Source organism: Diplotaxodon limnothrissa, linkage group LG18 (genome assembly GCF_057381915.1).
Source record: "Diplotaxodon limnothrissa isolate DT_005_m linkage group LG18, D_limnothrissa_male_GT1.1, whole genome shotgun sequence".
NCBI lineage: Eukaryota > Metazoa > Chordata > Actinopteri > Cichliformes > Cichlidae > Diplotaxodon > Diplotaxodon limnothrissa.
The window spans coordinates 21,143,656-21,171,013 of NC_140613.1; the positions used below are offsets into that span (position 1 = coordinate 21,143,656).

General features: G+C 40.9%; 5 protein-coding genes across 7 annotated transcripts; 2 read left to right on the forward strand and 3 right to left on the reverse strand.

Moving 5' to 3' along the window:
* The first annotated feature begins 100 nt into the window (after positions 1–100).
* On the forward strand, positions 101–6,797 carry LOC146613522 (phospholipid scramblase 1). Of its 2 annotated transcripts, XM_085378821.1 has the most exons (7): positions 104–413; positions 502–579; positions 673–865; positions 2,595–2,706; positions 2,799–2,898; positions 5,024–5,082; positions 6,771–6,797. In XM_085378821.1, the coding sequence occupies exons 1-7, from the start codon at positions 104–106 to the stop codon at positions 6,795–6,797; spliced, it is 879 nt and encodes a 292-aa protein (XP_085234947.1). The 2 variants fall into 2 exon arrangements, with proteins under 2 accessions (XP_085234948.1, XP_085234947.1); XM_085378822.1 differs by lacking the exon at positions 6,771–6,797 and having other exon boundaries at positions 101–413; positions 5,024–5,133.
* A 160-nt stretch (positions 6,798–6,957) lies between these two features.
* eif4e2 (eukaryotic translation initiation factor 4E family member 2) lies at positions 6,958–11,562 on the reverse strand. 2 transcript variants are annotated; one of them, XM_085377898.1, is made up of 8 exons: positions 11,438–11,562; positions 10,511–10,622; positions 10,057–10,191; positions 9,812–9,916; positions 9,575–9,727; positions 9,343–9,479; positions 8,104–8,181; positions 6,958–8,007 (listed from the first exon to the last, which is right to left on the reverse strand). In XM_085377898.1, the coding sequence occupies exons 1-7, from the start codon at positions 11,560–11,562 to the stop codon at positions 8,133–8,135; spliced, it is 816 nt and encodes a 271-aa protein (XP_085234024.1). In that variant the 3' UTR covers positions 6,958–8,007; positions 8,104–8,132. The 2 variants fall into 2 exon arrangements, with proteins under 2 accessions (XP_085234024.1, XP_085234025.1); XM_085377899.1 differs by having other exon boundaries at positions 9,339–9,479; positions 11,438–11,517.
* A 146-nt stretch (positions 11,563–11,708) lies between these two features.
* On the reverse strand, positions 11,709–18,015 carry capn10 (calpain 10). The gene is made up of 13 exons (XM_085377623.1): positions 17,765–18,015; positions 17,338–17,511; positions 16,904–17,035; positions 16,581–16,777; positions 16,251–16,480; positions 16,032–16,173; positions 14,789–14,955; positions 14,439–14,695; positions 14,161–14,363; positions 13,823–14,078; positions 13,446–13,639; positions 13,314–13,359; positions 11,709–12,772 (listed from the first exon to the last, which is right to left on the reverse strand). Exons 2-13 carry the CDS (start codon positions 17,479–17,481, stop codon positions 12,743–12,745), a joined length of 1,998 nt encoding a protein of 665 aa, XP_085233749.1. The 5' UTR covers positions 17,482–17,511; positions 17,765–18,015; the 3' UTR covers positions 11,709–12,742.
* Positions 18,016–19,822: 1,807 nt separating this feature from the next.
* On the reverse strand, positions 19,823–20,420 carry ccl20a.4 (chemokine (C-C motif) ligand 20a, duplicate 4). The gene is made up of 4 exons (XM_085378555.1): positions 20,354–20,420; positions 20,139–20,244; positions 19,958–20,038; positions 19,823–19,832 (listed from the first exon to the last, which is right to left on the reverse strand). The coding sequence occupies exons 1-4, from the start codon at positions 20,418–20,420 to the stop codon at positions 19,823–19,825; spliced, it is 264 nt and encodes an 87-aa protein (XP_085234681.1).
* A 5,965-nt stretch (positions 20,421–26,385) lies between these two features.
* Positions 26,386–26,952, forward strand: LOC146613526 (C-C motif chemokine 20-like). The gene is made up of 4 exons (XM_085378459.1): positions 26,386–26,455; positions 26,548–26,656; positions 26,751–26,825; positions 26,913–26,952. The coding sequence occupies exons 1-4, from the start codon at positions 26,386–26,388 to the stop codon at positions 26,950–26,952; spliced, it is 294 nt and encodes a 97-aa protein (XP_085234585.1).
* Positions 26,953–27,358: the final 406 nt, after the last annotated feature.

The following is a 27,358-nucleotide window of genomic DNA, read 5'->3' on the forward strand; positions in this document are numbered from 1 at the left end:
AAGTAACTTGCTTGCAGCCTATAGACTGGGTATGAGTTAAAGCATCCATCCTTCAAATGTTTTCTTTAAGGTTTCGGTATGATTCATTTTTCAGTTTGAGACCATGTCAGCCGTGATGAATCAGCCTCTTCCCTTTGGACGACTTGAGCGAGAGAAGCACATTCACATGGTCTTCAGGGCTTTTCACAACCGCTGTGGACCCTCTTGTGAGTGCCAGACTCAAAGCACTCCACCCAAATCCCACCAAATGCCTCCTGACCTGGAATCTGAAGAGCAGCTTTTGGGCCAGACTGCTGAGAATGGCTTGATTCAGCCACCGGTGAAGAAGACTGGTAGTGCAGTGAGATCATGCTTTATGTCTGTGCTGGAAACTGCTAGTGAGATTCATATCACTGCCAAGCCAGAGCTGCAAGGTGAGGAGGACTACTTTTTTCTTTTACATAAAACAGGACTCTTGTTTAGATGTGTGTGCGTTAAGAAAATACCACATCCTGACTGCAGGTCCTCAGTGTGTTTCTAGGAGGATCTATAACATCACTACAGAAGGCAACAGGTCACAGTCATTTGTGGCTGTGGAAGGTATTTGTCCCGTTCCACCACGTGTCTTACTCTTATAACTACTGATGTTTTTCAGCATATTCTCAGCATTTGTTCTCTTCTCCCTCCTCTTAGAGAGCTCCTGTGTGTGTCTGCAGTGCTGTGGTCCAGCTCGGGCCTACACCCTGAAAGGCTTTGACAGTGAGGGCAGTCAGGTCTTTTATTTTGAAAGGCCCCTTAGGGTGGACGCCTGTTGCCTCGGCTGCTGCCTGATGGAGATGAGAGCGTACACACCTCAAAACCATCTCATTGGCACCGTACATCAGAGGTAGGAAACTTGTTCATTCCTTGGTGTATATATGTTCCTACTAAACGCTGATGAGTTTGTTTCCTTATGTTGCTCAGTAGTTCTAAACTACATGTGATCAAGCCACACTTAGGCTTATATAACTCACTTCTGTTGTTATAATGAGAGTGAATATATAGGTAGGTACTGTAGGTAAGTAGGTAAAGTTAGTGGTGAAGATTTATATTAAGGAGACATACTTCATACATGAGCCTCTTTAGCTTCTCTGAGAAATCTAATGAACTGAATTTTACAAACTACTGGCCTTTGGTTAATGGGTTAACAAAAATTATAAACATAAATATAATTATGTCTGAAGGAGTCCACAGAAGTCTTTAGTCTGCACTCATTCATTTCAGTTTTATTTATATTGCCAATTTACAACAACAGTCACCTCAAAGCACTTTACATTGTAGGGTAAAGACCCAACAATATTAGAAAGAAACCCTAACGAGCAGATGACCCCCTTGTGAGCAAGCAGTTGGCGACACAGGGAAGGAAAAGCTCTCTCTTAAAAGGGAGAAACCTCTGGGAGAACCTGGCTCAGAGTCCAGCCCTAACTATAAGTTGATTAGAAAGGAACATTTTAAACCTCAATCTGCTCTATTGGGGTTATATGGTACTATGATGTCTTTCAGATAAAAGGGGGCCTGATTATTCAAGATCTTGTATGTGATCAGAAAGATTTTAAATTTGATTCAGAATTTAACAGGGAGCCAATGAAGAGAAACCAGTATGGGAGAAATATGCTTTCTCTTTCTAGTCCCTGTCAGTACCTAGGTCCTGTCATCATTTTGACAGGACCTAGGTACTGTCAAAAAGACAGTCTTTCAGGGAACTTTTAGAAGAATCTGATAATAATGGGTTACAGCAGTCCAGCCTAGAAGTAAGGAACTAGTCTGGATAAAATGGTTGTTTTGTGGATCATTTGAGTTTGAAGAATAACATTCACATAGTATATTTTTTTTCTTATTATTATTACTATAATTTTACATTTTTAATTTGGGTGAACAAACACCAGTAGCATTTTATACTGTCAGACTAAACACTTCGCATGTGAGCCTTTTTCCATGTCATTCAAGGCCTGGGACCACACTGGCCTAGATGCTCAGGCCTGTCTGTAAATAGCAGTCGGGGCCTTTCCTGTTCTGAACAGGCTGAGTGTAATATAAACCTGGGATGGTTAATGCACAGCACAGCTGTCTGCACACCAAAAACACACCAACAGAGCTGGCGTGGGCTCGTAGGGGAAGGAATGCGACATCCTTCCTAATGGGAATGTTGGCCAATGGCATGGCAGGCTCACGGCTCTTCTGTCGTCAACCCAAAATACTTCCTTCTTCATCTGGCCTAAATCTGACTCCAGGGTTAGTGGGGGTGTCTTTGTGTGTCAAACTTAGAGTTTTCCAGAAGCGACAGTCGGTGAAGTTGTGCCCAATTAGGACTGGCCTGGCAGAGGTTTCAGTGACCAGAGTTCGACTTGGTATAAATATTCTCTCAGTTGTGCTTTAATAAAGCATGTCCCAAATTGAACTCTTCTGACACCGAGCAAACAATTGCTTTGGTGCTGCAGAATCATAACAGCTGAAAATGCAATCATCCAACCATCAAGACTGGGCTGCGCCTCTGTGTGAAGCACTGGCCAGTCTCTTTGCCAGGAGGCTTAGTGCACGGTTACTGAGTTGCTGTGTGTTGGTGACCATGTTTTCAGGTGGAGCATGTTTACGCCCCTCCTGGAGGTCTGCGCTTCAGGAGGGGCGTCTACCATCAGAATCCAGGGCTCCTGCTGTCCATGCCGTTGCTTCTCCAACCAACAATTCCAGGTAGGAATATTTATAACTCATAAAAGTATATGTGTGACTGAAAAGTGTAACATTGCAGTAGTGCTTTCATGCAGTTTTAAATTATACACTAGATTGTCTCCAACATTGGTGAGGAAATAGGCACGATATGGAAGAAATGGCCTGGCTTCAACGAAGAACACAACATGGACCATGAATACTTTGGGCTGGAGGGTGAGTTCTACCTCAGTAAATTACATTCCTAATTTGTCTTTGACAGGATGCCAGAGAACATTTACCTTTCCCAAAGTTTAGTTTCGGACCAAGTTTACTTTAATCGACCTCTTCAGATCTGATACTTTTATTTACTGAACAGATAAGAAACATGACTGAAAGAAAAACAACAGACCAATATAATAAAGCACACTCACCGGATACCTTATTAGGTACACCTCGCTAGTACTAAACTGCAGTATATTTTGCCTTCAGAGGTGCTTTAAGTCTTTGTGCCAGAGACTCGACAAGTTGCTGCAAACACCCCTCAGAGACTTTGGTCTATCATGACATGACAGTATCACACAGTTGGAACAGAAGTTTTGGCTGCACATTCATGATGTGAATCTCCTTTTCCATCACATCCCAAAGTTACTCCATTACATTGAGGCCTGGTGACTGGAGGCCATTGGAGCACAGTGAGCTCACTGTCACATTAAAAACAAAACAAACAGTTTGCACTTTCAGACATGGTGCCATCAGAAGATGTGTACACTGTGCTTATAAAGGGATGGACGCAGTCAGAAACAATACTCAGGTAGGCTGTGGTGTTTAAATGCTGTTTATACTAAGTCCAAAGAGTGCCAAGAAAATATTTGGCACACCATTACACCACCAGGAGCCTGAACCATTTATACAAGGCAAGATGGATCGATGACTCCACACTGTTCATTTTAAATTCTGAAACAACTGAATGTTGCAGCAGAAATCAACAACATTCAGTTTTATTCATAGCACCAAACCTCAACAACAGTCACCTCAATGCACTTCTTGTTCATAGCTGACAGGAGTGGCACCCAGTGTGGTCTGCTGTAGCTCTGCTAGGTATGCAAGAGCATGCCTGATGTATTGTGCATTCAGACACTGTCTTCTGCATACGTTGGCTGCAACTCTGTTTAGAAAAGTGCTATATAACTTTAATAATAAAGTTAGTATTATTTGACTTTGTGTTGCCTTCCTGTCAGCTTGAAGCAATCTGCTCATTCTCCTCTGACATCTTGCATCAACAAGGCACTTTTAACTTTAACGTCAGTGGATCGTCTTCATCACAACCACATGCCTAAAAGCTTCGAGCTGCTGGCATGTGATTAGTAGGGGTGGGGAAAAAAATCGATACTGTGTAGTATCGTGATATTTTGTTTGCTAATAATGTATCGATACAGGGACAGCAGAAATCGATATTTTGTTACAAAAAAAGTTTGTGGAATGGAACATGCTCTGACTTCAGAGCATGTTGATCCTTTTTCTGAGCCAGAATCCTGACATTACTTCACTGTCCAAATGTGTTTAACTTTTTTTGGCAGCAATAAACATGACAGTTTACTTATTTTAATTTAAGACACGTTTTATTTTAATTAAGTTTAAAACTTTATTTAATGTAAAATTATATTTTGTTTTAATTTACTTTCAAATTCTTCAGTTGCTGAATGGGCTGCATAGTTTTCATAAATTTCATAGTTCAGAATAGCTATAATTGTACCAGATGGTTGCATTCAGTTAAGTTGGACTAGACTGTAATACAAACCGTTCAGTTTGTCAACAATAAAACTGACTGAAATGAGAGACTGAGTGTGAGACTTTGATATTAGATAAAATGAATATTGATAAAGTTTACCTGTATGTACAGAATCTGAATATATTTAAAAATATTTTTTTTAAAATTGCAATAATATCGTATCATATTGTGCGTTAAGTGTTGTGATAATATCGTATCGTGGGTTAAGTGTTGTGATAATATCGTATTGTGGGATGTATGGTGATTCCCACCTCTAGTGATTAGCTGGTCAGATTTGTGTTAACAAGCAGCCAAACAGGTGTACCTAATAAAGTCACCGGTGAATGCTTTTAATTTATAAAAAATAAATGGGAAAAAAGACTGTTCCATGATATTTACAGGGACATCAACTAACACCACTAGATTGTTTTTTTTTTAAAAAAGAAAAAGATAATTGCCAAACATTAACTGCATCTCTCTGGCTAGTATCAGACTTCTTTAACATTTCTAAGTATACCAAAGTCACAAACATAGTTTATTATTTAATCACGGCTTTAGTACAACTGTATGTATTCTATTTTCATCTTCTAGTTCCACTCAGTATGGAGTCACACACCAAACTCCTTCTCCTGGCAGCCACTTTCCTGTTGGTAAGCACGTGTGTCCGTCAGTGGGAAGATGTTCTGTCATACACAATATAATTATACCTTTCCCAAAGTTTCTACCTCAGACTTTGAAGACTTAGTTGCAAGTATGTGTTATGAATAAATTAGCTTACTAATGAATAAACATTCAGCAACAGTTTTATCTGTTCATTCATACTTACTTCAAACAGCAGCTAACAATTTTAATTTCATTCTATAATTTTAGTGAATAACTTATATTTGTAATTTTAGGTAATGATTTCAACTGTTAATCATATTAATATAAAAGTACATTTAGCTAACAGTATCATTGGTCCATCTGTACTGGTGGTTGCTTTGAAGACAAGGACCAGGTCTGCAACCACTCGCAGTCAGCTGCTGTCTTCAAAATGACTTTTGTGCATTAATACATCAATAAAACCACAATAAGACAGAATCTGCATACTCTGTGACTGAATGGAGGTCAAATTGGCAATAAGATGCAATATGTCTAGAAGACAAGTTCCTTCCCACCCGGCAATCTTGGCAATCGTCTCATGATCACTGACACGCTCCATCTCTTGGTAAGCAGCTGGTCATTACAAATACCTTTAATTTTTATTTTATTTTTTTAAAATGCTTTGATAAAGGTTTTTGTTTTTTGTTTTTTAAGTTGCAAGGAGGTTTCTCCTATTTTCACTCTAGTTTGACTGAGTAATTATTAAACATATTTTAAGTTCATGCCCTCCTTATTTGATGTTTTTTTCTTTTTAATTTTCCTAAATGCTTTTGGTCCGGATTGGATCCTTTGGTAGGGCCAATCTGGCCCCCAGGTTGTATGTTTGACATCCCTGCCTTGGGATCATTGTATACTAACTGGAAATCAGCGGTTCAGTATAAAAATCAGGACACTATATTAAGATGATCCCAGATGGGTGCACTGTAATATTAGAATATAATATTTGATGTATTGGCTCGTAAGGAGCCTTTCACGATTTGGTTTAATTGGAACTTGCATTACAACTGGAGATCATAATTTATATTGATGTTACATGCAAACAACCAACATGTTTACATGTAACAAAAGCAACATTTTGATGTGTGGGATCTTCCTCGGGTATCAATCGCAAGCATCAAAAATCTGCTTATGTAAAGATTCTTTAAGGAGTAAATTATTACTTTGAGCCAAAAAGTGTTCAGACCGTTCTTCTCCCCCCCCGTTGCACACTTGCTTTCTTTCTCTAAAAAACATAAAAAGCATACATAAAGAAGACATTTTAATACAAAGAAAAACTAACACGTAGCACAGTGGTTAGCACTGTGGCCGCACAGCAAGAAGGTCCTGAGTTCAATTCCAACATCAGGCCGGGGTCTTTCTGTGTGGAGTTTGCATGTTCTCCCCGCGTTTGCGTGGGTTCTCTCCGGGTACTCTGGCTTCCTCCCACCATCCAAAGACACGCAGCTTGTGGGGATAGGTTAATTGGATAATTCAAATTGTCACTAGGTGTGAATGTGAGTACGAATGGTTGTCTGTCCCTGTGTGTTGGCCCTGTGACAGACTGGCGACCTGTCCAGAGCGTACCCCGCCTCTCGCCCTATGACAGCTGGGATAGGCTCCAGCGCCCCCCCACGACCCTGAAAAGGATAAGCGGAAGCGAATAGATGGATGGAAAAACTAACACTGTTTCTAACCTGTCTGAATGATTTCTCTGCAGAATCATATGTTTTTTGAAATGAGCTGACCAGCATCATCACATGATTTACAGACCAACGGGCACCCAAGCTTCCCGGTCTGGGAAGAAAGAAGAGCGGATAAAGAGGAATCTCGGCTTCTTGCAAACTCCACAGCTTCAGTTCCAGCGTTTATAAAAGAAAAATGGCACTAAACCATCTTTAGCAGCAGATGCATATTTACCATTTATTGCTATAATCCATCAGGTGTACATCCAACAGTGTTTCCTCGCTTTCCACACACTCACACACACACCTGCATCCATCATCACAATAACAAATAAGGGCAGCATTACAGTTTTTCAACAAACTGTAGGCTCTTTCTTAACATATTAAAAAAAACAAAAAAACAAAAAACAAAAAAGCTCCCCAGGATAAAAACTGTAACAGACCCTGGGCCCCGTTTTCTTTCGTGGACTACAAAATGGAAAAGGAGTGAATATCAGTGTTTCAGGACTCCTATACACCTTTAACATTAAAGCAGAGCCCTTCCTTTAAAAGGTGGGGTAAAGAAAGGAGAAGGCAGGGAAGGGAAACCTGGTTCAGGTCGGGCTTGAGGCCAGGCACAGTGATTTAGGCAGCTTGGCAGTTCATTCTAAAGATGCCGGTTATAGAAACCTGCCCAACACAGGATCCTCATCCTTTGGGATACAACTTTTTAAAAATCGTATTAAGTGATCTTTGATGTGGATTGCATTTAAACATTAATATTTGTTCTAGTCCAAAATGACCAGAGGAATTGTAGTTAAAATACAGCACTGTGTTATAATAACCCTGTTTGAGTCCCAATAAAACTGATTAGCACACCTATTTTAACAGCAGGTGAAATGTCACGTTAAGCAATAAAATCATATAGAGTACAACTGATTCTGTTGTATTTAAAGCACACTTTGTCGAGCGTTCATGACCAGAACAGCCCACACCAGTCACTCACTGGTTAAAAGATGTTACAACTTGCATTACTAAAAAAGAAAAAAAGAAAAAAAAGAAACAAAACTGTAATTTCCTCTTCCAGTTGATTAAAATCACCTCTTTCATAGACCTGTTTCAGTGTTCTGTTGAAAGGCTTTTCTGTTCATTTCCAATTTGACACAAAGACCCAACGGTCTCCTGGCCTCGGTCCCCGACTTTTGCTCTGTCTTCGCATTACGCAGTGCCAATCCACGCAGAGCTGCCCTTCTCTGGACTCGGCTTCCCCCAACACATCCCGTATGCACACACCTGCACACCGCAAACAGAGACCACATCAGTAGAGTCTAACTACATCACACAGGTTGTGTTGTTGTTCATGTGAAATCCCACAGCAGGAGTTCTTACTCTTCGCTGAGCATCTCGGTGACGGGGGGCTAACGTCCTCCGCTAGCATTCACCAGACCATGGAAGTCTTCCCATGCTCTGCAAACAGAGGAGGATGCAGTAAATTATAATTCGCAGTAAAAAGCATAAAGAAATAATTATTTTCCTTGAAGAATCGTAAGCCCATCAGTTAACTGAATGAGAGCTTTAGATGGGGAAAAAAATAGTTGTATTCACAGTTACCAAAAACTAATGATGAAAATAAAAAATTTAGGCTTAGCTTTATGAGCTAAAGCTGCCAAAATAAAGAAATATACTAACAGAGGTCATTTCAATATTATAAAGATTTATACAGGCCATGTTAGAATGAATGGGACTTATTATTCTTAGCTCCATACTGGTATTTCTAGACTTTACTAGAGAAGCTTTGCACGATTCAGAGCTCAAAATAATCCCTGTGCATCTTTTCTGTGCCTTCGTGCAGAAGAAGTTGGTCTTTTAGCTTTTTATCCTTTCTTTGGACAGGCTGGCCATTATAAACAGAAGTTTTTAACAACGTGTGTCAAGAACATCCCCATCTCATTAATATCAAGCGCCAAGCGAAAAAAAAAAATGGAGCAACAACATCTACATGGAGGATATAGAGATTGTGTAAAAGGACTTGAAAGTCATCATACTAGGCATTCACATTCAAAGCTACAAAGGACAAACATGGACACAGAACTAGTTGTTTTTTTCCCCACTTGGATTTTGAAAAGCATGAAAATGGGAACAAAAGGCAGAACTGAGTTCTTGTATACTGAAGAAATACTGACTCAAGGTTAAGACTGCAATGGAAAACTATTATAATCAGTTAAATGGGCATTTGTTTCACTCTCTAATGAACTAATAGAAAAATATGGGAGTTTGTAAAATTATATTAGTATATAGACGTGCACAAGATATGTGGTTGTGTGTACAGTTATACATTTCAATTTGGAATAATACTTCAAACAATAAAATAAAACATTTTGATAATTGTGTTTGTTATTTCTCCCTTAAAATCCAAACATACTGTCAAAATAAAAATCTAACTTACAGAAAACCATCATCTTATCACCTGAGCATGTTAAAAACAAGCCATTAAAAAGGCAACATGTAAGTGTACTCTCTCGTTGCCTCTTTGGTTGGAAAATGTGTGTGAGCATGCAGGTTTATGGAATGAGCTGAAGAGAAAGGAAAGCTGGAGAAGAAAATAAAAAAAGGAGAAGACATACATACTTAATGCTGTCTGTGTGTGTCTTGTACTCCATGATGGTGTTGGGGGGCAGGTTGAGGACTCTGCGCAGGGTGTCTCTGATGCGGGCGGTGGTCCCCTGGTCACTGGCTGTTTTGTTCCAGATGGAGATGATGTCCTCCTGGCGAGAAGCAGCATGAAGAGGAGGCATGTGTGAGCGTTAGGTCAGGCAGTTAGTGACCATGTGCAACCGAGTGTGTCTGCTTTTGGCAATACCTGGAAACGTACTGACACCACAGCCCCACAGATTTCCTCTCCTACCATGAACTGTTCTCCGAGCATAGCCAGGATCAGGTTCTCCCAGCATCGAGACGCCAGGCCTTTTCTCAGACGAATGATCCACTTCCCACCCATCTTATTAGCATCATCCTAAACATACACAATTTCAGATCAGGCCTTTCACGCATAACCAAACAACCAGAGCAAATAGAGGATATCAGCCAGTGTGTTTACCTCCCACATGGGTTTAATGCCTTCTTTGAAGAGGTGGAAGTCACTATGACCTGTCAGATCGCCAGGTCGGATCATGTGACTATAGAAACGCCAAAATTGCTCCACCTGGGATGGACAATTGTAATAATTAGTGGAAAACAAGTCAATATGTGGAGTGTGCAGCTCTGCATGGGCACATAAACAAAAGGAAAAGTGCACTGGCTCCTGTTTTAAGCCATATAAAGATGTGATGAGGAGCGACGGACCGAAGCAAAGCTGCCAATTTGTTTGATGTTCTGTTCGTAGCTCTGAGTGCTGGCTGGTCTCCCTGGGGTGCGTCTGGAGTACCAAAAGGTGTAATTGTACTGGAGAGGGTGTTCTCCTGCTCCTGGCACCACCATCTGCCGGAAATGAGAGAGTAACTTGTACAGCTCATTGACATATTAACTTTATACAGACTCAGAGCTATAATTTGTCATTTTGCCTCTGTACACCACCAAAGCGGATTTTAAATCTAATAATTAACATGTGATTAAAGTGCAGACTTTTTGCTTTAATTTAAGAGGTTCTTCAAAAATTATATTTACTGTTTAATTCATTTCCAGATGTTCAAAATTTTATAGTTTAACAAACAAGCCAAAACTAAAGAAACTGTACCTTTGTTCAACAAATAGTAGCACAATCTGCACATACATCTGTGTAAGACTTTAGCGGCCTCACTTTTTTCTTGGAAGTGTTCTGCTCCTTCTCTTCATCTTCGTTTTTTTCCTTCTCACCGTCTTTCGGTGAGCCTTGGTCCTGGTCGTGGTCTCCGCTGTCATCGTCTTTCAGACTACAATCGAGGGAAATGCAATCAATATTTGAAATCAAAAGGGACTTTACACCTGTTGTCAGGTAACAGCCCTTTTCATTTTAACTCCTTTTACAGAGTGTTTTAAATCAAATCTTTTGTCATTTTGTTACCCAGTCTGTTGGCGTTATACCGTCTTACAGCAACCAGTATCTAAATTATTCAGTTGTGCCCTCATCCTGGTCAACACATCAGAAATACAAGAAAAAAAATTAACACAAACTATATCCTCGACGAATAGAAGATTTGCAGTATGGCTGCTGTATTCATTTAGGGCAACTTAACCCAATAAACCTGCAACTGATGCATTTTAAAGTTGTGGCCTGCAAACATGCGCTCTGTGCTAATCTTAAACTACGGTCACTATTAATAAGAGCTCTCTGCGTGTAACAGTGTCTCTCCAGTTTCCTGCATTTATTGGCCACGCGAGTCTAATTTGTGACCGGCCTCTACGCGCCTCTCCCCGCCTCTCAGTTAACTACCACACCGAGGATTCGAGGCCTATCCGCCTTCCTCCAGGCCAAGCTAACAGCTAACAACACTGAAATTCTTCATCAAAAAGCACCATTTACTCACAGGTATTGCTCCCTTTCTTTTTAAAAGCGCGTGTAGGTGTTGCCCTCGCACTCCTGTTCTTTTATTAACTCACAGAATTCATGCAAAAACATATAATAAAGCTGACACACCTCTCACACACGCAAACCACGGTCAGCTTACGTTACCCTCCCCAGTGAGTTCACAGTAGCGACCGACGAGACCGCTCTCTGGATATTCAGCGAAATGTTTTAAATACTCACGCGTCAAATTTGTTGTTCATTATTTTGTAGATAGGAGTCTTTTCGGAGTCCGACCACAGCCTCCTGAATCCCGCAGCAAGTGACGGCGACGCGCACAGCAGCGGTTTAGTGGACGCGCATGCCATGTATCGATCTTAGTAATGAGCACGAAAAGGTCAAAGGTGAGCCACATCTTTACTATCAAGCATGTGCTCATTTATACTTAATTGAAATGTGCATTAAAATAAATAAGTAATTAAGAAATATGCATACATGAAGCAAAAGTCCCAATAATTTTATTTTATTCTCCACATTTCAGAACTTTAAGATATAATAAATGCACATTAGTACCACTGTGATCTGTTAATTGTAGTTTTTCAGAGTCTGATGACTCTGTTGAATAAACAGAAACCCTGTGTCTTCAGCGCAGATGTATGTGCAGGCCGACACACACTGTCACACAAGAACAGCCTCAGAACAACACGGGTGGCTTAATCACAGCAATCGAATTCCTCTGATACGCTGCAACCCTCGTTTCATCGCTTTCCATTCCTCTGCTTGTAATCTGTTCTCGCGGCACCTTCAAACAGTAGCTGTGCTCAGGTCCAAGCAGAGCTGTGGACCAAGTTTTGAAGAGGGGCGGGGGAGGCAAAAAAAATCAAAAACAAAGGGAGCTGGAGGGTGAGGATGGAGTTGGGACTTCTTTTGGTCCAAATCGGTTCAGGCATTATTATGGAAGCTTAGTGGCTACAAGACCATGAAAACCCCTGTGTTTGTGTATTGGAAACAAACAATTAAAGCCAGATAAAAAGCAGAGTGTTTGGGGGTGAGGGACAGCAGGAAAGCTCCGGGGTGGTATATCACGGTGTGGTGTGGTTCGGTTGGCGCTGCTTCTGCAGACCATCCCCTCGCCCCCTGTGCCTCCACGAGGACCTTCATGAGAGGGCCCTTTGTTCTGGGCCGGCAGGCGCACCAGTGAGTGAATGAGCAAGAGCAGCGGCGGCCTTCTTCAGTGGCGGCTGTTTGTTTACACCAGCCAGTCCCGTCATACTTCATTAGCAGCCCAGCCCACCGACAACCTCTGATGTCCTAATCGCCGACAAGCATGTAGCTGCCCATCAACCCAGAGCCTTGGCGGTTCAGGATAAAGGCTTTTTTTTGGGATTCCCACTAAGCCTGCTTGCCTTCTCATCCACAGGGAGCGTGTACATGTATGCTCACACAAACACACACGCGATATCTGTGGCCTGGCTGGTTCTTTCATCACGGGCCAAGAGGCAAATGGAGGTAAGTCGATGTTAGTGGAGCAGCAACGGTCCCAGAGATCTAGCTCTGCATCACAGAGACGTGAGAAACCTGCCGTCCAGACAGAGGCAGACAAGACAGAGGGATTATTGAGTGCTGCCATCTTCTGACCACAATCATTAAACAGTTAACTACGCATTAAGTCACGCAAATATGCGGCATGCTAACAAGTCGTAATTGTACTAGCGTGTGTTCCAGTGCGAGTTGTCAGGCCTTCATAATTGGCACAAACACTTACCTGAACATCGGGACAAATGATTAGAATTTGGTGGTTAAAGGTCACCCTTATTTTACAAAAAGCTTACATTGCAAGAATTCATGTCAATTCTAAGAAAATTATCACAAAAGTCTAATAGGAAAAAATGGAGAAGTAATGACATCAAACAATTAAAATAGTCAAAGGTCAACATCGCCGTGATGTCATAATGTTCGTCGGTAACTACATTTCTGGCCATTATTCAAGTTCATAACACAGGAAAGGATGGAGAGGATTGGGACAATATTGCACATTCACCCAGACACTAAATCCTTTGGTTCCACCTAATGAATTCCTCGTGTTACATAATACAATGCATAATTCAAATTCACTAACCTCCTGAACGGCTTTCCCGAGCCTTTCCTGGCTTTTCACTACTTTCCTGAAAGACACACACAGATCCACCATCATTAGCGACAAGAACTTGTTACCTATTAAAAAAAACATCTGCTTGATGACAGAGCTAACCTTTGTATTCTGCGAGCGAGGCTCAGAGTGAAGCCTGCAGAGCAGTCGGGCTGATAAGTGGACGGCACTATGGAGTAAGCCCCCGGAGGAAGTGAACAGGCCAGACTGACGTCCTGCGTGTAACAGTGAGGGACACAGCTGGCCACAGGATCCTCATCCCTGGATATCATCTGCTCAGATTGTCCTTCTACTACCTAGTTATGTTGTTAAAAGCAGATATTTCGACTTAAAGCAGTACCGGATAAAGAGAAGCAAAATAATGTTAAGCTATTCAGAGGCGATGTGAACTCTATCCTAGTGTATAGACTGAACTGCAGAAGGACGGATGTCACATAATCTAAGCTAACACTAATGCTCTGACTTTGTATTTTACTGACCTTATAAATGTGGAAGCCAATAGGGTGCAGATCCGTATCAGGCCGGCTCTGGTGCAGGGTAACCCTGACGTTAACTCCTGATGTCACTGCTGGATCATCAGAAACTGTAAAAGGGAAGAAGGGGTTCTGCCAGTGAGACAGGAAGTTCCTGCTTCCTCCGGCTGTCTTTCCCTCAACCCACGAGCCGTGGAAGTAGCTGGTCTCCCACTCACTGTTTGCTGTTAAAGGCAGTGGGGGTGCTGGGCTTTTCATGGCACTGAGGATGAGATTAATTGTTTTAATGGCGCAAATAAAATCAGAAACATTAAATAACTTCGTGAAAAACTTAATAATTTTACCTGAGGGAGATGGAAGAGAAGGAAAAGACCCTGATGAGAAAGCGGGCCTCGGCTCCTGGCTGGTAGGTGCTGGGGATGAGAAGGTAGAATCCGGGCTCCAGCTGCCCGTGGAGAACCACCTCTCTCTCGTAGGTATGGCAGTGAGTAGAAGCGCGAGGAGGTCTGTTCAACATCCGGCTCAGATTGAAACGCTTCTTTTCCACCTAGTGCAAACATACTTTCAGTAAAGCGATGGAAAGCCACACGAGCGCATGTCAACACTAAATGAGAGAACAAACCTTCCACAAGTGCAGCGCGATGGCCTGGTAATGCTGGTGCTTTGTATTGTTGCTGTCCTCGACTGGGGTTTGTGCATATTTCTCTGTGTTTCTCCATTTCCGGCACTGCAACAGAGACACCACCACCTCTCCTCTTTCGCACACTTTAAGCCAAAACTTGGGGTTGCTGCCGTAGCTGCCGCAGTTTCGGCTACCGCCAGCAGAGTGCCCTTTTACCCAGCGACCAGCCAGCTGATGACTGTGTGTCAGCAGGTTTCCTGCCGGAGCAGAGAGGCATCAGGTTAAAACAAGGGCACCAAGAAAGTAACATCTGAAACAACAAAAACCTCTTTAACAAAATAAGGCAACACCAGTATAAATGCTCTTCAAGTGTCCTTCCTCACTGATGGGATAGCCCACTGTGACGTCATCAAACTGGGACATAAATTCAGCCTCGTCCAACCAGAATTCACCCTCTGCCACCCTGGCTTGTAGCTCCGAAGCACAATCAGGGGCAACAGAATCCCAACCTGCACCTCTGCAGAGAGAGAGGCAAAGAAACATCTGGATTTTCCCACATTTACAAATTTGTTGATGTAGGTGTGAATTCCAGAAATGCACTCCAAATTCCGTATAATAACTGTGACTTTAGTGAGATAAAATCACAACTTCAGACAGACATCAGTTACACCTAATGGCTGCGACTAAAGTCTGAAATCTTAAAGCCAGTGCTGTCAAATCTAATGAATCACTTTATAAATTGAGTAACCTTTGAGTAGAGCCCGGCCAATTTATTTATTGACAGGTTGATATGAGCTAGTTGCCAATCTATCAACCAAAACTAAAAGATATAGAAGATGCGCTGCTGTGTTGATGTTGCACAGTTTGTCCACAAGATGGCACTCTGCAACTTCCCTGTTGGGAACACTCCAAACACAATAAAGCAGCTGATCCAAGCAGAGTCGGACATAAATGAGTAAAGAAATAACTAAACACGAAAAAAACAACAACATTGGTTTATATATTGGAATATCTGACTTTTAAATCACCAAATATCAGCAGAACTCTACCTTTAAGAGCTGTCACCAGAACCTAACTATGTGAATATGCTCCTGTGTGGCTGTGGATCTGTAGAGTGATGGCATCAACTAGTAGCTAACAGATCAGCTGTCTTGTTTTGCTTTCTTTTTTGTGAATGATTTAACTTTAAAAATTTAAATCAATGTCCAAATACACAGTTTTTGGAACAATCTGACAATAATGAATTACAGTAGTCCAGCCTAGAAGTACTGAATGTGTGAACTAGACATATCACACAAATTCAAGATAGTGCTCCTTCATTTGTTTAATATGGACACTACAGGACATTTCCTGATCAAAAATGACCATGAGATTCATCACAGTGTTACTGGAGGCCAAGGTACTGCTATTGAGAATATTAGGTAAATAAAAGGTAAATGGACTGGTTCTTGTATAGTACTTTTCTGAGCACTCAAAAAGCTTTAATCTTAAGAACATTTGTAATCTGTAATTTGAAGCATCTGGTTTAACAACTTTCAACTCCACACATCTGGGTGTCAGATATACTCCACAATAGACAAGTCTGACACACACCTCCATACCCAGGCTCCTCCCCAGTAGCGTCTTCCCCAAGGATTTCTGATCCTTAGCAGCCGTACTTCACCCCCTGACACCTTCTTCACATCCAGCCACTCCATGACAGTCAGAGCGTGGTACTGATCCAGCTCAGTGAGTCCTGAAATAGAGAAGGCCAGCAAGTGATGTGGCACAGCATCACTCACTGTATTATCTGTGAGCAGACACTTTTCTGACCTCCGGGCGTGCTGTGAGTGGAGAAGCTGAGCGCACAGTCATCCTTCACAGGGTCCAGAAGGTTCAGGTCCAGCCTTCTCTTTCTGACTTGGTCACTGTCCTGTGCTGTTTGCTGCTCCTCCTCCGAGCCAAAGTCACCCAGGCTCCATCGCTCAGCTAGACCACCTGTCAAGTCCACCAGGGCCTCGGACACCTGACCTGCCCACAGTCGCTCGTATGAACCACGAAGCCTGCAGAAGATGAAAGGGAAAGGAAAGGGGGGTTTCAAACTTTTCCTCATGATTAGGTCTTGTTTGAAAAATACATGTTAATCTCAAGGAATCAACTGACTTGGCATAGGCCTTCTCCAACAGGGCAACCCAAAAGGCAGTGGGGGAGTGGCAGCGTGAGAAGCAAAGAGATGAATTAATGCAGGGCAGGCGGTCGTCAATGGTCACCTCTGTCCAGTGTCCCTGCTGCCAAAAGCAAAAATGAAAGCAGCCTCTGTACCTGCTGTCACCCCACTGTGGCTGATCTTCAGGCAGAACCTACACAGGATCCAACGACAATGCGAGTGACAACAGGAAACACACGATGAACATTCTCCACATTTAGAACAAAACCAGTGCTGGGGCTCACAAAATCAAACTGATGAGACAACCAGCCTGTGTTACCTTGTTTAAAAGCTGTTTGTTCTTGAGCAGGAAGGTGCACGCACAGAGGAACCAGCAGTCTCCTAACAGGCCTTGCTTTGCATGCCCCAGGCTGATGCTGCTTGGGAAGAGAGCTGGTGACGGGCAGATCTCCTTGACATGTGAAATGGAAATAATAATTGGGACTGAGACAGTGATATGGCTGGAAACAGCAGAGCAGGTTAATTTAATTGCACATATTTATTTTTGTGAGATACAGAGCAGTAACTTTGAGAGTCCTTCATAATCAGGTCAACCACCAGAAAAAGGAAATCCCCTCATCTTGTGAGGCGGCACAAGCTAATAGGCCACAAATGTCAAGCCCTATGTGGCAGGATCTTATCAATAACAACACCCGATCAATGGAAAGATAACCAATAAGGAATTTTCTGGGCATTTCCACTAGACAGGCTTACTTGGGGCCGTAGCCAGGTGATGTCTCCCTGCAGTCTGGCCAGAGGCGTGGAGCTGCCAGAGAACAGGGAGGCGTCCACACAGCGGAAGTCCGGGTCCTCATACAGAGCTGGACCTCCGCACTCGTCCCTGCCCTCTTCTTTCATGGCTCCTGCTGCTTTCAGCCTGGAAACCTGCTGGACCAAAGGCCACCTTCACTGCATGTACCTACATATAACACTTGCATTACACCTTAACTACATTATGCATTCGTGAAGTCTGCACGGATCTGAGAGGAAGCTGCCGTTACAGAGCATCACTGACTTTTACGGCATATTCACCTTCACGTTTTAGCTTTCACTCACTCAATACCAATGACATACTAACATGAATATACAAAGAGATGTTGGAAACATAATGTCAGAAACAGCATGTGTGTATTTATCTTACCTTGCTCCTCTTTTAAGCTCATTTCGCCACGTAGCTGTCATTGTGTATAATAGCATCGTTAGCTCGAGCTAGCTTGCACAGCACAGACACACACAGCAGGTACGCTAGCATCTCCATATCGCTTCATCTTATCGTGGTTTCAAATCCATAACCACAGCGGTTTTCTCTCAGTGTGACATATTTAGCGATGAGTAAAAGTTATATCGACAGCAGACATAGCGTGATGGTGAAAATAAAACAGACACGGGGTCTTCCGGTGATGCAGTGAATCCTTCCTGTGCTGCGGCCACTGCCGCCCACTGCTGGGATCTCTGAACTGCAGGAACACCGTGTTTCAGATTCCATGGATACATCCAGCTTAAAGCGGGGGAAAAACTCTAAAAGTGTAGAATGTTTTTGTTGAGATTTACTAAAATACATTATGAATTAGGTAAAGGTTTTACCAAGTGATTACAGAAAAAATTATATAATTATTTTTTGCTGTCATTGAGGGAAATAATGTAAATAATAGTTTATTCTCTGCAAAGCGGCCAGAATTGTGGCTCCCAGTGACTGGCTGTGTGCTATGTGACATTCAGTCAGTCTCAAACCTCCTTTCCTCAGCCACAACACTGAAGATGGGTCATTCCAGCATGACAGCAACCCAAACATACCACCAAGAAAACAAAGGAAAAAAGCACATGGAGGTCATGGACTGGGATGGCAACTCTCCAGATCTCAGTCCTGCAGAAAATCTGTGCAGGGTGCTGAAGTTTTGTGAGACAACCAAGAAATCTAAAGGGTTTATGTAAGGAGGAGTGAGCCAAAATCCCTCCTGAGATGTGTGCAAACCTGGTGACTGACTACGAGAGAAACGTCTTGCCAACAAGGGTTTCTCCACCAAATACTAAATCGTGTTTTGCTTAGGGATCAAATACTTCTTTGACTCAGCAGCGTACAAATATTTTTATAACTTTTATTTGTTTGGTTGTTTTTCGATTTTTGGTTGATATTCTGTCGCACTCTGTTAAACTGAAACTACCATTAAAATTACACTGTTCGTTTTCTGTAAGTGCTCAAACTTATAAAATCAGCAGGAGCTCAAATAATTATTTCCCTCACTGTAAATGTAGAAGTAGTAAATGCAGAATACCACCTTCTCTGTGTAAATTGATGATTTTGTAGAAATCTGTAGGTTATGAATTTGCCTTTTTTTTAATCTGATGGGGATCTGCAGTGTGTGGACTGTGTGGGTGCTGTAATAAATTTCTTCATTTCTTTTTTTAGTTTGGGTGCCTGGCTGTGGGCATGCAGGACGTGCCACACTCCTAGGAAGGAGGAAGACACCTACTTGTGGTTGTCTGTCTGTCTCACGTCACTCATTAGTCATTTTACATTTTTGTTTTACCTTCATACACAGTTCATGAGGACATCTGGCATCATTTTTGTCTATACTAGTCATCCTGCACCCCTTTGTGACCAAACCTTTGGCTTTCTTTAACATTTGTTTGAAATGCAGTCCTTTTGTACTTTACACTTTGGTTGTATTATGCATCTTTATTGTGTCTCTTGTAATTAGTTTTTGCTGTATTTATATCTATTGTTGCTTTTAGTATCGTCCTACTTCCACATTTTTATTCTTTTAAGTCTCTGTCTTACTTCTATCTCATAAATTGAAATTCTTGTTTATGTTTACTCCATTACTGTACTCAAGTGCTTTTTTAAAAAGTTAGTTTCTCACTTTTAACCTTTTACTGTTTTCTGATACTCCCTTCTGTTTGTAAAATGGATTTCTTTTCTTTTCTGTAAACGCGTACTCATGCTGTGTCAGTCAGCTTTACTGCTAAATAGTGATGCAGAATAGTGATGTTTTTTCATGAGGTCAATAAAAAGCAACGGATGCAATTATTGATATATTTTTAAAAAAATATACTGTATTTATTAGCTTTGAATCATGTTATACAAATGAAGTATAAACAATATAAAAAACAACATAAAATATAAAATACAATACTATTTAACTTTTACAGAACTAGTCTGTAAACTGATGCACTCAAGTGAGCTCCGTGAATGTTGTCCTCAGTGTTTTCTGTTTAAAAAGGAAAAAAAAGTAAAGGATTAGAAATCAGAAACACAAGAATAATCTTGAAACAGGTTTTTTTTTTCTTCTTCTTGTGTTTGATAGCTACTGATAGGGTAAGGAATTGATCTTACCGTGGCAGTAACTGAATAGCAATTTTCACCCACTCGTCTTCAGGATTGGCACAGATATGTCTGTTTTTCACAGTCTTGAAACTGATGTTTAAAAAAAGTTCAGACATTAGTATCACAGCAGAGCTGGCAGTCAGTGTGGATTATGTGTTTTAGATGCAGTTACGATATTTTCCCCACTTACATTATTGCCTTGAGTTTGCAGTTGTCATCTTGGACTGTGTAGCTTTTCAGCCTTTTTACTGAGACAGGGTTTTGCTGGTACCGTGTGCAGCAATATTTATTGGAACCTTTGAAGGAAAGAATGAGACATTTCAGTGAAAACAGCATTTTACATGACAATATGACAAAAAACATTATAATAACGTCTCAGTGAATAATCGCTGAAGCCATACTCACTGCTTTCATCCAGTGCCACCAGCAGCAACACCAGCAGTACGGAGACACGCACGGCGAACTTTGCCATCCTCAGTAAATCAGCAGTGAATCAGTTTTCTGATCAGGATTCCCAGGGAGTCAGTGATGAAATGATTGTAACCGGCTGTGGCAGAGAAGTTTAAATACTGTGTGAGATGGAAATGTCCCACGAGAGGTCAGGGAGGTGGAAAACCCTGTCTGAGTCAAACGGGAAATGTGACTCGTCTTTTTTTCAACCACCGAAACCCCCTCCTCTGTGTACATTATGCAAAATTGTTTACTTTCATGATAGTAAGAGTTTAAAAATAATAATATGAACATGTAACATCTTTTAAAAGTTGCTATGTAATAATAATTAGCATATGTTTGCATAGCTGGACTGGTGATTTTTCATTTTTATGGGCCAATGGTTTGTTTTGTTTTGTTTTTCGTTTTTTCCCCGTAACGGTATAAACAATGAAAGGTGGTGGATTGGCCAGATGCTGGGAGATGTGTAAAAATAACTCAGTTGTTTGGTGGTGGCTATTGCGGAGCTTCCACAGATTCAGTAACATTAGCAAGTGGTGGAGGTCAGCAGGTGCAACACACTGGCAGGTGGATGAGGGAAAGGCAGGAGGAGCAGAGACCCGAGGCGGTGAACTGATCTTCAGGTAAGAAGTTATGACCTGCAGTCTATCTGGCTCAGATATAAACCAAGTTTAGGTGGAGTTTATTTTCGTTATGCTGACTTTTTACAGTCAGTTACAATAAGTAGTACTGCCTACTAGCTAGCATGGCGGAGTTTATATACAGCTGGGCGGGTGCTGTGATGTTAATGATGTTGAACTTGTTTTATCTTATTTTATTTATAAAGGTTAGTTATTAGAGTTATCAAACGTCCCGTAAAAAACGGAATCCTCTCGTATTCAGAGAAAATATTATGCGTTTGGTGTTGAGCTGAAAAGGAGCACAATTTGTCCCGGACTTCAGCTACAATGAAAAAGACACAAAGCTGGATTTATTCTGTGTCTTTGCTGCACAGCTGCCTCTTCTTCTCTCATTCTCCCCCCTCTCTCTCCTGTTTCTACTTCAATCATGAAACTGATCAATGATCAGCTGATCGGCTTTTCTCTCTTGTTTGTTTATCGCCCACTTTGCGCCAGAAAGAGGAAACCGGCAGACGCTAAACAACAGCAGCACGTTTAAGCTTGATCAGCTGTTGTTAGAATTTATTTAATATTAATTTCTAGTATCAGCTGATGTTTGCTGGAGCCACACCTGTAAAAGCTGCTGTCATGATATCGGTTTGGTTATCTGGTGAGAGGGAAACATGAAGGTGAAACCAGGAGATGTCCTTACTGAATCATCAGAGCTGAACAGGTGATGGAGAAACAGGTTTACCTTTTAGGTGACATGAATGAGTTGAAGGGAAGTTATGAACTGTTTCTGAGAGACAAATAACACCAGGATCCTTTTCTAAGATAAGATAAGACTTTATTGATCCCACAACGGGGAAATTTTTGAGTCACCTCAGCTCAGGTACAGATATCAGAAGGAAATACAAAAATACAAATAAGTACAATCGATGAAAAAAAGTAAGATAATACACTATATACAATGGTAGCACACACAGTATGTGATTATGGATATGGTTGGAAATATGGAAGACATAAACTATATAGCTTGATGTAGCTATTGTACCACTACTATCCCTATTTGTAGACATGTACACACACATATGTACACACTAAATATACATATGTATACATATACATACATATATGATCTGCGAAAGCGCTCCTCCTCACATACTCATGCAGTGGGTGATGTGGGTTGTTCATGATGGATGTCAGCTTTACTAACATCTTCCCCTCACCAACCACCTCCACAGACTCCAGGGGACATCCCAGCACGGAGCTAGACCTCCACACCAGTTTGTCAATCCTGCTCCTGTCCCTGTCCGTGCATCCACTCCCCCAGCAGGCCACTGCATAGAAAAGGGCAGATGCTACCACAGTGTCATAGAATGTCCCTAACAGAGTCCTGCAGACTCCGAAGGACCTCAGTCTCCTCAGCAGGTGGAGTCGACTCTGGCCCTTCTTATACAGGACGTCTGTATTTGTAGTCCAGTCCAGTTTATTGTTGAGGTGAACACCCAGGTACTTATAAGAGTCCACTATCTCAATGTCTTTCCCTTGGATGTTCACCGGTGTTGTAGGGGGTGACTTCCTCCTGAAGTCTATGATCATCTCCTTTGTCATGCTGGCGTTGATTTGGAGTACATTGGTCTCACACCAGCCAACAAAGTCACTGATGACCCCCCTGTATTCCTGATCATTCCCGTCTGATACGCATCCAATGATGGCTGTATCATCTTTTTATGTAGCTGACAACTGGTAACTGTACAGGGGTGGATCTAGCAAAGTTTTGCCTGGGGCCCAGGTAGGGCATTAACAGGGAGAGGTGTGCACAAGGAAATACTTTTCTTTCTTTTTCTCATTTAAAATGTCTCGCTTTTACCAAATAATTATCTGAATCTTACAACAAACGTTTTCATCTGATGTAAAATGTATAGAAATCCATTATTGTACATAGCATTTTTTTTAGGGTCCCATCATAATTTCTTCAGAAGTAGCTAAGTACTGTATATGATGCCAGTATTTTCCCACATTTTCTAGATACTGTATCAGTACTGTGTGTAAAATGCCATCAAAAAGTCAATTAAGTTTTATTCTTTCTCACCTGTCTTTTTATCTCCTTTCACTTTTTAAAGGTTGCCATGTTAGAAAAAATATTTTGCCCTGCCATGCTGTTTATTGATGTGGCAAATGAATGGTTTATGAAAATATATCTAAATCTGTCATCAGTAATCAGTAATGATCATGTCTCACCTCTAGTCTTCTCTGTCTTAATTTCAGGTTTTCACCATGTGTTGTAGACAGTTCAGGAGGTTAACACCAAGCAGTCTACTTTCGGGTACTGTTTAGAATACCAGAATAGGGAGGATGGTGTAGGTTTAAGTTTATTAGACTGATGCATATATACCAACAAGACAGTGTACATCACTGTGACAACAGCGTTTGTTTTCATTCAAAGGCTTTATGGTTTTTCCTATAATACCTGGTGGGCCGGTCTCTAGTCAAAATGCCCGGGTCGATTTTTTGTCCCAGTCCAGCCCTGTATGTTTGTTATTCAACTTGTGTTAAAACATTTAATCACGTAGCCAGAACTGTATGTTGTACTCCACTACTGCATGGTACAAAAGTCCCCTCCTCCATCCCCATTTTCTTGGAGTTTGGCGAGGTCACTGAGGCAGTTAGACATCTCTTTGGTAGCAGGACCCTTGGGGTGGACATGGTTTGCCTTGAGTTCCTGAAGGCTCTGGATACTGTAGGGCCGTTAGTTGATACACCTCTGCAACATCGCATAGAGATCTGGGGCGGTGCCTCTGGATTGGCAGACTGGATTGGTTCTCATCTTTAAGAAGGGGGACTAGAAGGTATGCTCAAAATACAGAGGGGTCACACTCCACGGTTTCCCTGGGAAGGTCTATGCCAGGGTACTGAAAAAGAAAGTGACTCTGTGGTTGAACTTCAGATACAGGAGGAACAATGCAGGTTTCGTCCTGGTCGTGCAACAGTGGACCAACTCTTTATCCTACCAAAGATATTTGAAGGTGCGTGGGAGTTTTGCCCAACCAGACTACATGTGGTTCGGTTTGTGTGTGCTTCGGTGGTATGTGGTGTGTGGCCCTTTGCTACAAACCATTCACTCCCTATGCAACTGTTGAAGAGGCCGAAGATCATTCCTGATCTCAATTTTTTTTTTTTTTTTGCAGAGGATGTGATTCGGTTGGCTTTGTAATGTAACAATGCAATACAACCCCCCCCCCTCCCCCCCCCCCCCCAAAAAAAAAAAAAATAATAATGCTGCAAATTTTAGAAGATGTTCTGTCATAATATTTCTAAAGTAATTTTGCTAGTCTACTGTACAATATCCAGCTAGGTCATCACTGTAAATAAGTTAAATCTAATCGACAAGATGGAGCATGATGTACTAAACATCCTGTTGATGTTACTGCTAGACAGATAACATCAGAAGCCCATGTGCACAAGACATGGGCTTCTATCTGTAAGTATAACCGCAAGCTGTTTTCATCTTAGCTGTTGACCTTCACTGAAAGTTCTCAGTGCTTGTTTTCTAATTTCAAAGTCTTTACTGTTGATGTATTGCCATGTCTTACTCGAATATGGTTAGAAAGCAAACAATGTCATTAGTTACACTTGATCATCTCCTGCTGTGACAGACATCGCACTGTTCTCTTTTGTAGTACCGGTTTGGATCCACTTTTGCATTCAGAAGTGCGTTAATTTGTCATGGAATGGATTCAACAAGATACAGTGCTAGCTGTACAGTTTAATAATAAAGCAAAGTCCCATTCTGTATAATTCTGTATGGCTGTCACATTTCTGTATTTTCTGTTTAATTAAACAGTTTATCTTATCTCATCTCATCTTATGTAATGTTATGTTATGTTATGTTATCTCTTCTCATCTCAGTCTCATCTCTTCTTATCTTATGTTGTCTCATCTCAGCTCATCTTATCTTATTCGAGGGACTCTTTCATCTGGGGAACAGGAGGGACATTTACACTGACAGCAAACTCTCTCACCGAATTTTGTTGAATTAAGATGGTCTTGAAAAATCAAAAATATATTTACTTTTCTGTATTTTCTGTTTAAATGAGTTTGTTTTATTGATTTTTATTTCAGTTTCCCCATCCATTTTCTATTGTGATATCACATTTATTTTATTGAATTTTAATAATATTATTTTTAATGTTTTGGCTTCTGTAAGTAACGCAGTAATCTCCTCTTTTGGGGGTGATGAATATATCTTATCTAACGATATCATTATTGAGAATATTATAAGTAAAGTAAAAGCATTAGAAAGATAGATATATAGTTTTCAATGATGTTTGACTATGAGATTGCGAACTGCAGGAACTCGGTGATGTGGTTTTGTTGGAAACTTCATGATAAGCAATTACACTTACAATAAGTGCATCATGACCTATTTCAGTGCTCCAGATGCAAAGCTTTACCGTTGTTGCATGGGTCTTGGGTATAAAATAAGTTCCTCTGACCTAGAAAAGAACATCCAACCTCAAAGCAACCCACTTGTAGCGGCCCACGTGAAGTCAGAGCACGGAGGTCTTCAGTGAAGCTTTCATCCTCTTTAAACTCTTATCTCCACTTGTATCTAAATGTCACATACTTTATATCTATCTATAAATATATATATATAATTATTTTTATGTCTCTTTTAAGTTTATGTCAAGAGTCACAAAGAGGAATGACGCTTTATAAAACGTCCCATGTTGCACGGCTGGCTCTGTCTTATCAGGGTGTGTTGATGCAGGTCACACTGGTCACATGTCTAACATGTGTGACCTAATATGTCTCTTTTCAGTTTTCCTATAATTACAACTTCTAGTTTATATTTGGCCAACATATGACACAATGAGCACTGAATAATATAAAGAGCTTTTTCAAAAAGCTTCTGTATTTTGCTTTTATTTCAATTCAGTTCAGCGAGCAATACTTTTTAACCACACTCTTTTTTACGTGACAGTTTTAATAATTTTGTACTTTACAAATTTCTTTGTATAAATACAATATATAATATGATGCATAATTATTGTGCCCTACCCTAAATACAAGCAAAGTTGTAACAAGTTTAATTGATCGCTTATTTTATAGAAAGTACTTTTTAATTAGAAGGGTTTTTTTTTTCCTTGTAGTGGTTTTATGTAAGGTTTTACCATTTAAACGTTTCCACTCTTGGTTGGACAGAATTTTGGGTTCTATAAATAAAAAAAATTAGGGGGGTTTTCGTGACAGTCTAGCACCACTGATGTGGTCAGAGCTGAGGTATAAATGAAGCTCCTCAACAGTGCACCCCCTTTCACTCCACTTGAAGATAGGCGAGACAACTTTATCATCAGAATCACTGTTGTCAACTGAAACAAAGACATGGTGACAATCAAAGCCATGGCGATGGTGATCGCACTCACTATTTGTCTGACTGCGAACAGTTCTGACGGTATGTACTTGCTGCCTTTCTGTTTTTCATCTTTAATTTTAATTATTTATTACTATTATTTATTATTATATATTTTCTTTCCTTTTTCACAGGCTATCGTTACTGCTGTCGAAGCTATATGACAGGCCGATTACGAGATCTTGAAATTAAGGGGTACTCAGTCCAGACTATTAAGGAGATGTGTCCCATTGATGCCATCATGTGAGCGTCACTAAAATCATTTTAAAGGTTAAAGACAGCTTCAATGATTACCGTGGGTGTATAAATATTTACATATTGCTTTGTTTTAATGCAGTTTCCACACAAAGAAGGGGAAAGCATGCGCCAATCCAGCTCTGAAGTGGGTGATGGACGCTGTTGATCGTTTAAGGTGAGATTTTTAGAAAGAAAATAATGAACAAATGTTCTGATTTGAAACAAACAGCAAGAGAAGTAACTCCATCTATCATCATTTTAGGAATAAAGCGCAGAAGATCCACCAGAACAACTCACTGTAGCAGAAATAGAGGATCGTCTGAGCTTTTTAAGGATGCCAGCTACAGCAGACTGTTTTCTATGTGAGCTCTGCAGCCTGCAGCCAGCAACCAGCAATGCATCACTGTTTTTAAATCCAGTTAACTCCAGCTTGAAGAGCCTGCTGTAAATGGCGAATGTGGTGTTCAGCAATGCATATCTCAGCTCAGTTGTAAGAGCTTGTATCATATTATGTCTTTATCGTCTTTGTAAATCTTATTTTTTGCTTTTATATGTTTATAAAATAATTTATAAAAAGAGTCATTTGTTTTATTAATGGTTTTGTAGTTTCATCTAATCATTCAAAGAAAATGAGTACCTGTTCCAAGTCTAAAACAACTTGTTCTTGTGTGCTGTTTAATTTTTTATCGTTAGGCTGTGTACACCAGA